The following is a 13187-nucleotide window of genomic DNA, read 5'->3' as shown; positions in this document are numbered from 1 at the left end:
TGGTTACCAGGTTCTGGCAGGCTGCCAGCGATAGCTCCTGCACACTGTAGCTGTAAAAAGCCCTGCTTTTTGCTGCTAGAACCGTTCTCGAACGTATCTAGAACTATCGAGCTTTAGCAAAAAGCTCGAGTTCTAGTTCGATCTAGAACAGCCCCCAAAATCACTCGAACCGCGAACTGGAGAACCTCGAACCGCGCTCAACTCTAAAAATGACCTATGTGCGATCTACAAAGATCGCACTTGCGATCTAGAATGTCACATCGCTAACGAGATCGCTAGCGATGTCGCAGTAATAGGATCTAGAATTCCCTTACTTTTTATTCTATTTAAACCACATGCTTGTGACTCTCACAATGTAGTTTGTTATATTGGAGGAAATGAAAATCCTGTGTGCTGTGAGTTTGATAGATTCTGCTCCATCTCATCTCATTTCAAATACTGTACAAATCCCCGCTGTGCCCATCGCAGATGTCAGGATATACCACCAATGTCTGAGCTGAGATAACAAAAGAGGACACATTTTCTGGGGTAGAAAAAGGTATCATGCAGGTAAGTATAGCTGTTAATGTGTGAAAAACTATTTTTTTTTTAAATCCTTGGAGAATATTTGAATAACATAAAATGCAGCAGATGCAATGTGCAAAATAACCCGAACAAAGAATTGTATACAGAGTTCTCCTAAATGTGATATGTGGCCCTTTAATTGTAGAATGCAGACTTCATTTTTTTTCCTCACTGACAGATGTAACTGCATAGAAAGCTGTAGACTAGTATTCAGCAACAATATATATGGTGATACGCAGAAGTGGAGTAAAGACTTTAAGATAAATGTTGAAATGGATAATTGTGCTTTGAGCTATTATTGGACTAGAAGTCACACGTCTTGTAAGATGCCAATCGGGGAGTTAAGATTGTTGGAACAGTTTAACAGTTCACAGCATCCTCGAGGGTATAAATGACGCTTCTGCAAACAGCTCATTTAAATAACTGACACTAAGTCAATGGTAAAAAGGTCCAATATTAACTGGCCTTAAAGTGAACAGTAGAGTATAGCATTTAGACTGAGCAGTGGCAAATGTTTTTTTGTAAACATTCTTAATTTATTATTCTTGCATTGTTGCAATTACAAGGAAAAACCTCCTCTGGCCACTTACTTCACCAGCTGATCTATAACACAGTCAGAATCCTTCTATTTTCTGTGTCCATTTGGCTGATGCATAAAACAAAACAGCCTCAATTTATTAAGACTGCCTCTTAATGAAGCGGGAGTGTCTGACGAATGGCGCATGCCTCTGTGTGCCTTGGCACAACTCCTACTATAGTCAGTGACCGGAATTAGAGATGAGCGAACCTTCATTCTCGATGCTCAGAAAATGAAGTGAAAATCTCCCTGGTGAGTTTCGCACTGTGGTGGCGTCTGAGTGATGCGCAGCAATGTGCACGCTGAGGGATGTGTGTGATCGGATCAAATTTGACTTACATTTTGCGTTCGAAGATGTTTTGTTCACAAAGAAATGTTAAAAAAGATGTACAAGCCACGCTCCTTTGGAAATATTTTGCTTTCAGCACACAGCAAAACACTTCTGGAGGTGGGAGGAGTTTTTTCATTTTTTTCCGTGAACACTTCTTAGAATGCAGAATGTAAAGGCTACTTTACACGCTGCGATATCAGTCCCGATATCGCTAGCGTGGGTACCCGCCCCCATCTGTTGTGTGACACGGGCAAATCGCTGCCCGTGCCACACAACATCGCCCAGACCCGTCACACATACTTACCTGCCCGGCGACGTCGCTGTGACCGGCGAACCGCCTCCTTTCTAAGGGGGCGGTCCGTGCGGCGTCACAGCGACGTCACTGAGTGGCCGCCCAATAGCAGCGGAGGGGCGGAGATGAGCGGGACGTAACATCCTGCCCACCTCCTTCCTTCTTCATAGCGGCCGGGAGGCAGGTAAGGAGAGGTTCCTCGTTCCTGCGGCGTCACACATAGCGATGTGTGCTGCCGCAGGAGCGAGAAACTACATCGTTACTGCTGCAGTAACGATAATCGAGAATGGACCCCCATGTCACTGATGAGCGATTTTGCACGTTTTTGCAACGATGCAAAATCGCTCATCGGTGTCACACGCAGCAACATCGCTAATGAGGCCGGATGTGCGTCACAAATTCCGTGACCCCAACGACTCCGCATTAGCGATGTCGCAGCGTGTAAAGCCCGCTTAAGTCAAATTTGAGCCGATCACACACATCCCGCAGCGTGCACAATGCTGCGTATCACTCAGACACCAGCACAGCGCAATAATCGCCGCAGGGATTTTCATGTCATTTTCCGAGCCTGAATCTCGTGCCTCGAGAATGAAGGTTTGCTCATACCTAACTGGAATAAGATTTATGGCATAAGTAGAGCTATTGCCCATCATTAATTAAATTAGTTGTGATGTCACATCCCAGCAGCACCAATTTACTGCCAGAGCTGGACAAAACTGATATAAAAATGCCAAAAGTTGTAAAATATTTGCTCAACTCTGCACTTTTCAAAAGGATTTACCCCAGAATTTGCATTAATGTATTGGGTCCAAAGAATCTCTCTTCAAGTACACCAATGCATACAGTGAAATGGTTTTGTAAGGTGTTTGCATGGGTATCATAGTGTGCCCCATGAAATAATGTGTGTGTTGACCCTCCTCTGATGGACATAGTGGTCTCCTTTCTTAAAGGGGTTTTTCCACAAATAAAGTACATTTTAATCAATAGATCTTGGAATAAAAACAAGTTCCACAATTGGATGTTTAAAAAAAAAATCTTCCTCTGCTGAGATAATCTTATATATATGTGCCTCTTCTGTGTACTGTGTAATGGCCGTGTCTGACCATACCACATCTCCTGGGCAGGGAGAGGAGGTAAAATTCTACAGACAATACAGCATGGGATCACAGCTGATTGTGTGAGGTAAAACATTTCCCTGCCTGTCTTAAACATGCTTTACCTCATGGAAACCAGCAGCTGTTATCCATTGCTATCCTCTCTGTAAACTCTTTTGCTTCCCCAGTCCAGGAGCTGTGGTATGATCAGACCATGTCCCTGTATGGTCAAACACGGCCATTACACATCACATAGCGGGAACAAATTTATAAAAGTATCTCAGCATGGGAAAAATTTTTTAAACACATTCCAACTTATTATTTTTCCAAGATCTGGTGATTAAAATATACTTTCTTCATGTAACATCCCCTTTAAACCATTAGTGATTGATGATGTACTATGTACAGTATGTTCGAAGTCGGCTCCCTGCCTTTGATGATGGTTCACAAACCGAGCCTGCATCTTTTCCAGCAAATGATGGATGTGATATTCAGCCATCATCTATCTCTAAGGATTCATTCACATTTGCTAATATAGAAACCCTCAGATTGTCATCCAGAAAGTGAGGTGAGTGCAATGCGTTTGTTATACTAAATGTCATGCGAGTGTGAGATTACTTTTCTCGCCTAGTATCCGTATGACATGAATACTCTGATATTGCTGTATGTAGCATAAGTGATTGGTTCATGTCCCCTGAGGGGACTAATAAATACAGTGAAAAGAAAAAAAATATGAAAAAAATATAGAATTTCCAATCAACCCCCTTTTACTCCATTAAATATTAAGAAATATAAAAACACACCGTATTGTTCGGATTATAAAACGCACTTTCCCTCCCAAAAAATTTGGGAAGAAAATGAGGGGTGCGTCTTAAAATCCGAATATAGCTTTACCTGGGGGTCGTGTCTGTGCGGTGATCGGGCGGCCGGGTGCATGTGGCTGCGTGCAAGCGGCCGGGTACCTGTGCTTGCGTGCGGGTGGCAGTCGGGTACCTGTGGCTGCGTGCGGGCGGCTGTCAGGTGCGTGTGCCTGCATGCGGGCAGCAGTCGGGTGCCTGTGCCCGCGTGCGGGCGGCAGTCGGGTGCCTGTGCCTGCGTGCGGGCGGCAGCCAGGTGCCTGTGTGCGGGAGGCAGCCGGCACCGACAGGCATCCGGCTGCCGCTCTCACACAGGCACCCGGCTGTTGCCCGCACGCAAGCACAGGTACCCGGCCGCTTGCATGCAGGGTGTGCAGGACACCTGCTGGCTGCCACTCTGTGCATGCGGGCGGCTGTGCAGCAGGTTACCCAGTTTGTCCGCGGTGCCAGTTTCAAATGATGGCGCCGGGAGCAGGCGCGTGCGCAGATGGAGCCCTTGGATGAGAGCTCCATCTGCGCATGCGACGCTCCAGGCACCATCATTTGAACCGGGACTGCAGACACTGGGACACTCACCGCACCGGCCTGCTGCACGACTCACCCGCTGCCGCTGCTGCCACCACCACGGATGCCGCCACGCCTGCCACCATGGACGCCGCTGTGCCTGCCACCACGGACCCCACGGCTCCTGCCACCATGGACCCCGCGACTCCTGCCACCACGGACCCCGCGGCTCCTACCACCACGGACCCCGCGGCTCCTGCCACCACGGACCCAGCGGTCCCTGCCACCACGGACCCCGCCGCACCTGCCACCACGGACCCCATCGCCACTGACCCGACGCGCCTGCCAGCACAACCTCTGCCTCCTGTGACTCCTCTTCACCACCACTGCTGCCCCCCTCCGGTAAGAGAACACCGGAGTATAAAACGGATGCCATTTTTTTTTTTTACCTTTTTTTATGTCTTAATTTGGGGTGTGTCTTATAAAGCGAAAAATATGGTATTTATGATTGCTACATTTGTAAAAGTGCGATCTATCAAAATATAAAATAAATTAATCTGTTCAGTAAATGGCATAAAGATCGAAAAAAAACAAAATCGAAGAAATGAGGATTTTTAGCTGCTTCAACAAACAAAAGTAACAAAAGATGATTAGAGATGAATGGACCCGTGGACGTTCAGGTTCTGCTAGTCCAGCTGGACTTTTTTAAAGTTTGGTTTTGGACCCGGACTTGACCTGAACTTCATTTGAAGTCACTGATTGGCAGTTCAGGGCTCCGCCGACACGCAGCCAGCTATAAATCGAACAATTCCGGGGGAGAGTTTAGTTACTTACTTTTTTGTTTGGTGCACACTTTATCCAATTATGCTGTGGTTACCCCCAGTGATAGCCATTCACATACTGCAAGCAGCTGGCACAGATCTGAGCACTGAGCGTCCGTAAGCACAGCGATGCTAATGCAAGTGGATCACATTTGTAAAGCCCTCGAACTACGAACCCGAATTTTGTTTTCTTGGAAAAATCAGTACGAACTCAGAACACCTAACTTCAGGTTCACCATCTCTACAGGCGATCAAAACATCCTACCTACCAAAATTAACCTATCGACAAAATTCTATCAATAAAATGATCGTCTCTTGGTGTAAAAAAACAAACAAAAACAAGCCTCTGCACAGTTCCAAATTCTGAAAAGTTGAATCGCTATGGATTTTGGAAAATGGCAACCCAAGCAAAATGTATTTATTTTTTAACAAAGTTAGGATTTTTTTTCCCACCATCTAAATAAAACAAAAGCTGTATACTGTATGTTTGGTATCTCTGTAATTGTACTGACCTAGAAAATCATACTGCCAGGTCATGTGAATGGTAAAATTAATGCTGTGAATAAAAAATCCATGCAATAATTGCAGAATTGTACTTGTTTTGCTATTTCACCTCACATGGAATTTTTTCTGCTTTCAAGTATATCATATGATTAATCTGTGGTATCATTCAAAATTACAACTTGTCTTGCAAAAAACAAGCCCTCACAAGGCTATATCATGGGAAAAATTTAAAATATATGGCTCTTGGAATAATGGGGGAAAAAGCAAATGAAAAACCGTCTGGTCCTTGAAAAGGTAAAGGGAACCTGTCAGGTGCAATAAGCACCCAGAACCACGAGCAGTTCTGGGTGCATATTGCTAATCCCTGTCTAACAGTCCCAGCATATACTAGCATAGATAAAGACATCTTTAGAAAAAGAATTTCTAAAGATAGTATATTATATGCTAATGAGCGCAGAGACTAGTCCCAAGGGCATGTGTTCCCTTAGCTAGTTGGTCCACATAGCATGGCAGCACGCTCCTGTGGGTGTACTAACATGCTAATGAATGCGCAGCAACACAGCACATACCTCACTGTTCATGGCGGAGGATGGTTGCACTCTGCGCATGAACTGGAGTCCTCAGCATTTCTGGTCATGCACAATGTACCTCTATGAAGCCAGGAAACGTACACCCAACATCAGTTTAGTGCACATGATCAGAAGTTCCGGGTACTCCGGATCATGCGCAGAGCGCATCCATCTTCTGCCGGCTGCCATCAAGACTGAGGTATGTGTGGCGTCGCTGTGCATTCATTAGCATGTTAGTACTCACTGCTCACAAAGGTCACTGCTACTTCTATAGCAGAGAAAACAGTTATTCTATCAAAACTGCACCAAGCAGCCCAGTAAGGGATTCATTACATCAATGTAATCGGAATCAGGCTCTTTGTACATGCATCATGATGTTCTCAAAATACATGAAAAAATCTGCTAACATATTTTTTTAATACTCTCTATTATTTTAAAATGCAGCATTTTATAGTACCAGCAAAGTGAATGAAATTTCTAGAATCTCATGTACATAGTACTTATTTTTTCCATGTAGATTTGGATCATTAACGATAACTTGTCAGATGCAATATGCACCAAGAATCACCAGCAGTTTTGGGTGCCTATTGCCAACCTTACCTAACCATCCCTGTATCTAGCAGCATAAGTAAAGGGATCTTTAGAAAAAGTATTTTTAAAGATACTTTATGATATGCTAATGAGTTCGGGGACTAGTCCCAAGGGAAATGGTTTCCCAGGCTAGTCTGCCCTCCTAGCATGTTAGCACGCCCACAGGCAATGGACACAGGTATGCGTGTCACCTCTGATGGCACTGGGCACTGAATAGCATGTTAGCACGCTCCTGTGGGCATGCTAACATGCTAATGTGACGCCCTGGACTAGCCAGGTAGTCACAGACATAACATCACACACACCCCCTCCCCTGGATAGTCAACACCAGTCAAACAAAATCCTTGTTGCCCCCTCCAGGGTCTGATGTCCACACCAGGTGGGGCGGAGCCAGGCAGTTGGCCCCACCCACCGAGGAGTTCACAGGCCTGGAGGCGGGAAAAGTGACAGATTCGAGTTGGAGTTAAAAGTGAGAGGACAGAAACTGTTGGTGTCTGGGTAGGAGCCCAGGCACTGTCAGCAAGGTCAGCAGACGGTGGTGGCCGTCTGCAGGAGGTGGTGCAAGTCAGCATAACCGTAGGACTGGGGACGGACGGTGGCCCGCCGGTACCGAGCCGGGGAGCAGATTTGTACCAAGCACAAAGGCAGGGCCATCAGACCCCGACCAGGCTAGGAGCCGCCGACAACGGTCAAATCCGAGAGTGACCGGAACCCCAGGGGTTCCCTAACACCCAAGACCCGACAGAAGGCAACAGTCCACACAGATAGGATAAAAAGCCACCGCCATAGGCTAGAGATCCAAGGGCCAGCGCCTGCGGGCAAAACGGACTCCTTCGGTACATACACACCGGGGAGCGGACTACCGTTGGGAAACCATCGGAGTCAATACATTCTACAAAGGTGCAGGGAAAGACAACCACCATCAACCTGTCCGGGGAGAGCAAAGACACTGCAGCCGGTTTTGGGACCCGTCCATCCAGCCGTTTGGTTTACCAGAGACTCTGTGAATCTGTTCCTGAGTGAGTACAACAGTGCCATCCGGCACCGCGCCGCGCTGCCTCCGCAACCCTGCACCCCAACTACCCTGCCTCCCCGTATCACCACCGGGCCCCGGGATCACCAACTCCTACACACGGAGGGGGAACCAACATCCTAGCTGCTCCCTGCCATCACTCCCGGGATCCCCGTCACCAGCAGCGGTGGTGCCCATTATCACCACGACCTGTGGGTGGCATCACGAACTACCTCCCCAAACAAACCACCCCCTTTTCACTCGTGGGCGAGGAGCGCTGCTCGAGTCCCCGGGTCCGGCCCACCGCTTGAGCCACCGAGCAGCAGCAGCCCCGGACCCGAGCGTAGCGAGCGCGGCCCCTCCGCCCACGACACTAAGAGCGCAGAATAGTCTATGCTATCTATGCTACTAGATACAGGGACAGTTAGGCAGGGATTAGCAATATGCACCCAGAACTGCTCGTGGTTCTGGAAGCATATTGCACCTGACAAGTTCACTTTATATTTTTTCAAATCTAAAAAATGTCAATAAATTTCTGTGTGTTTGCATTGTTTTTTACTCATTTAAATAAATAGGAAAAAAAACCACATAGCAAACAATGAAAAACACATGTACGGTACTTTACTGTATGCCTAGACTATAGTTTTTGCAGCAGAAAATTCTGCTTCAAATAATCATGGTGTGCCCATAACCAAAATTTTTATGATGGTCTTGATTGTCACTTGACTTTTATTTAATGAAAATACAGCAGGGCTGTGATTGATTGAGATGAATCACATGACTGTTGGAAGCAAATAGTCATAATACTTATCTACAGTGTGTCCACCCATATCCTGTCCACCACCATTAACTTGAGAATGGCGGCAGCTATAGACATAGAAGTGGTGTCTAGGTATAGTAAAGTAGCCATGCGCTACGCAATGAAACCACCTATAGCACCACCTGGTGGAAAACAACGGAGTTAGCATTTTTATCTCGAAAATGGAACAAGATAGAGAAAAAAGTGAATTAAAAAATTGTAAGGCATCATCAATTCAATACGAATCGATACCTTGCATACAGAAATGCCGTGATCTGAAACCCATAACCCCCCCAAAACATTGAATGCTGGTCACGCATATGGCGCTCATTTAACTTTGATGCTCAAAGTGGCCACTGTCAGCTGCAATGCCCATCTGGACTCTGGACAGCATACTGTATCTTGCTGCACGTTGTGCAATATGGTAGGTGACATGTTTGTACAAGCATCTGTGATACATCATCATAGATCCTGCAATGTTGGTGGAGGGGTTGCATACACCTGCTGTTTGATGTGACCTCACAGAAAGAAGTCCAATGGGGTCAGGTCAGGTGAGCGTGGAGGCCACTCCACACAGCCACCATACCCAATGACTTGTAGGAAGGTCTCCATGAGGTATCGCTTCACGTCTGCAGCCTTGTGAGTTTTACACGTTCTAATCATAGCATTTCTGTGTGCAAGGTGTCGATTTGTATTGAATTCATGATGCCCTACAACTTTGTATTTCATTTTTTTTTTCTATCTCATTTTGTTTTTGAGATAAAAATGCTAACTCCGTTGTTTTCCACCAGGTGTCGCTATAGGTGGTTTCATTGCATAGCACATTGCTACTTTACTATACCTAGACACCACTTCTATGCCTATAACTGCCACCATTCTCAAGTTAATGGCGATGGAAAGGATATGGGTGGACATAGTATATATTGTATATATCTTCTTTTTTATTGCTTTCTTTTGTGCATTGACCAACTGAAAAAATGTGGAGCAAGCCAAAACACTGAGGATGATAGAAGTAGGGTGACAAACTTTACAGTAAAGAAAATAATCTAACATGTTATCCTGATAGACTGATTTGTCAAAACATGCCATAACTGGACAGGCTAATGAAGCAGGTCTATAAAATAACACAGCATGAAGTCATAGTTTCTCAAACAGCAAAAAATATCACCTTTTGATTAACTTACGTTAAGTGTTAAACCAATATAACGAAAGTAAACAAAACAAAAAGACATTGGATATAAAAATAAACATTAATGGAAGAAAAAACATTAGAATCCCCAAGCCAAATAAATGCTTTTAGATTTCTGATGTATCTGTTGTGTTTTATGTTGATTTATTTCTCATTATCAAACATTAATGAGTGCGGAAAATAACAACTCATCAATATAGCGCTGAACCTTTGATGTGAGTACAGATGACTTACAATACATCTCATGATGGAAGTTTCCTTCAATCCGCTTACTATATTTTAGAGGTGTATATTTTACATTGCTTAATTATTGAAGTTGAAAAATTAATTATTTTTTGATACATTATCCTGGACTAACCACAAGAGACTGTAATATGCCTTACCTCTTCTTTTTCAGCGCTAACAAGATCTCGCCATTCTTCTGTCACATGACCAAAGTCAACAGTGTTCATCGGCACCTTCACCTCTCCAATAACGTCATGCTTAGAGAAGCGATCAAAATCATAAACCGTCATCACTAATGTCTTCCCACCTAATTCTGCGTAGGGCACCTGTGAAAAGCGAAAAATAGTGTTCATTAATCATTATATACTGTACATATGTAGGGATTATTATAAATTCTTTCAAACATGTACCCAACGTACAGCACAGTTCTTTACCACTTATTTTATTAGATGAAAAGCTACTTCTTGCACTACCAACATGTGACATTTCAGCCTTTAAAACCAATACTCCAGTAATTGAGGCCAAGGCCTAGCATTATTTTGCCAACTGTTTGATGCAGGAAGAAATATAAGTAAAATTAATGGTTTACACAACTTCATTCCACATGCCAGATCAAGGCATATGACTTTCATACAACCTATATGGAGCAGCTTTTCTGAGCCACATCAGACAGCAACTACAAAGAGTAGCTTAAGTTTAGTCTATATCCGTATAGCACATCGAGAATGATGCCGTACAATGCTACTTTTACCATTCGTGGTTGCTGCAGAGCAAATGGGCAACTGAATGGAGCTTCATACTTTATCAATCCTAATCACCTTAGGTAGAACGATTATTCTAATAAGTGACTGAATGAAAGCTTGGAACATGTTTTTAGAATGAGCATGTCCTAATATACTAATAAATTAGGTAGGTAGAGTAAAAAATGTATGTACAATTATGGATACAAGAACATGTGGAACAGTGGTGACCACTCAGTGTAGAAAAAGTACGTTGAAAATAAACAGCATAATGAACCGAAGATTCATTCACCCATACGCAAACTTTCATAAAAGAGCAGGTGATACAATTACACAATTACATTGATGCTTACCATGCTTTATTTATAGCACCATTACAGTGGGGGGGGGGGGGGTAAACAGTGCTGAAGTGGTGCTTTTAATCTAAGGTTCCTGATCTCTGGTTTTATATTCATCCTCTGGGGTCTTCAACCTTTTTCTCCATTGCTCCGACCCTGCAGCACTATCTGCTGACTATAACTAACTTCTGACTGGCCAGAAGTTATGACACAAATTCTCAATGCAAGTCTATGAGAGTCAGAATGAGACCGGAACAAGGCTCATAGATTTGCATAAAGATGTGACCTCCAGCTTGCTTCACGAAATACTGTAGCAGCTGACAGGTCACAAACTGAAGAAGACCGACAAGAGCGACACTGAGATGAAGAGGCCAGGGAGTAAGTATAAGACTAATGCGGACGTCACATGAGATGACCTATCGTGCGATGATGCATCGTCGGGGTCACGGTTTAAGTGACGCACATCCGGCATCGTTTGCGACATCGTTTCGTGTGACACCTCCGAGCAACGCTGAATCAGTCACAAATCGTCAGTCGTGTACACGTCACTTATTTTTAAAAAATCGTTTATTTTTCATGGTGACGGTTGTTCATTGTACCCGTGGCAGCTCACATTGCTCTGTGTGACACCCCGGGAACGATGAACACAGCTTTTCTGCGTCCTGCGGCACCCGCCGGCAATGCGGAAGGAAAGAGGTGGGCGAAGGAGGTGGGCAGGATGTTTACATCCCGCTCATCTCCGCCCCTTCGCTTCTACTGGTCGGCAGCTGTCTGACATCGCTGTGACGCCGAACGTCCCTCCCCCTTCAGGAAGAGGATGTTCGCCGCCCACAGCGAGGTTGCTCAGCAGGTAAGTACGTGTGACGGCGGTTTAACGACTTTGTGCGACACGGGCAGCGATTTGCTCATGACGCACAAATGACGGGGGCGGGTACGATCGCTCGTGCGATCGCACGATAGATCGCACCGTGTGATGCCCGCATAAGAGAAAGAGACTTAAATTTAAAGTGGTTGTCCCCTACTAGGACAACCCCCTTCTGATTCCAAATGTTTCCCTCAATAAAATAATAAATATTATACTCACCTCCCATACCAGCAGCCTTCCTCTGGTGTCTGGAATCACGGTACGGGGTTCATGTGAGGTTGTGATGTGACGCAAGCCCCGCATCCAATCAGCGCTGGCTTCCTTCTCCCCACCTTTGGACCAAACAAACAAACAACAAAAAATGAGCGCAGCTGTAGCGCTCACTTCCTATTATTAATTAGTTTGGTCCGAAGGTGGGGACAAGGAAGTCGGTGCTGATTGGATGCTGGGCTCACGTGACGTCACAACCCCATATGAGCCCTGGCAACGTGAGTCATGGCACCACTGTAATGGCACTGATATCGCAGGTGAGTATAGGCTTTATTATTTTACCAGGGGGAACATGGAATCAGAAGGGATTGTCAAAGTAGTGGACAACCCCTTTAAAGCACCACACCATTAGTGAAAGAAAGAAAAATCCTTGGAGTGGTGCTTTAAAGAGCTGGCTCATTACTTTTTGTTGATGGAATATTTTTAGGATAGGCTATCAATATCTGTTCAGTGCAACACCTCCATTGATCAGATTGTTATGGCCTATCCTTTGGATAGATCATCAATGAAAACGTAGTGGCTAACCCTTTTAATCATTTCATTTTTTTGAGAATTTCCTTAACATTTCATTTTTAATAAATTGATAATTGGTTTGAAATATAATGTGTCACTCAAGGTAGTTTCCACAGTAGGTAATTGCTAAGAGTCACAACAATAGGACCTTAGATGACTATATAAGCTAATAGCAGAATAACAGTTATCCGAAAGTTAATTATAAATGTCAGTTGTCTATATGTGTCTAAAATAACATTGTAATATTTCAAGTATTACCATGCTTGCATTCACATCTAATAAGCTCTTTTTATTTTCATTCCTTTGCATAAATAAGCTTCTAAGCTGGTTGGGCTATCATCCAAAACCCAATCCAAAAATCAATAAAAAGATGGCTGTGATGAATGCACAATGTACTGTACACTGGGTTTTTGGATATGAGCAGCTCCTGGAACGCAGAGGACCTTGGCTTCTGAGCTTGTTTTTGATTTACTTGTGATACACTTTATCTTCTAGATTTTCAGCTTTAATGAATTATTATACATAATTACAT

The 13187-nt window shown here is 44.4% G+C and overlaps 1 protein-coding gene across 4 annotated transcripts in view; it reads right to left on the bottom strand.

Annotated features, from left to right (window-relative positions):
• Positions 1-13187, bottom strand: part of SYT1 (synaptotagmin 1) — a 926220-nt gene that overhangs the window by 164111 nt on the left and 748922 nt on the right. For all 4 annotated transcript variants that reach the window (XM_075344934.1, XM_075344933.1, XM_075344935.1 and 1 more), the window contains one exon: positions 10088-10255. In XM_075344934.1, coding sequence (XP_075201049.1) covers positions 10088-10255 — 168 coding nt within the window. The remainder of the gene's footprint in view (positions 1-10087; positions 10256-13187) is intronic.

The sequence above is a fragment of the Anomaloglossus baeobatrachus genome, chromosome 4, assembly GCF_048569485.1.
Source record: "Anomaloglossus baeobatrachus isolate aAnoBae1 chromosome 4, aAnoBae1.hap1, whole genome shotgun sequence".
Classification (NCBI taxonomy): Eukaryota; Metazoa; Chordata; class Amphibia; order Anura; family Aromobatidae; genus Anomaloglossus; species Anomaloglossus baeobatrachus.
Note: the sequence above shows the minus strand (reverse complement) of the source record. Positions and strands in the feature narration are given on the sequence as shown.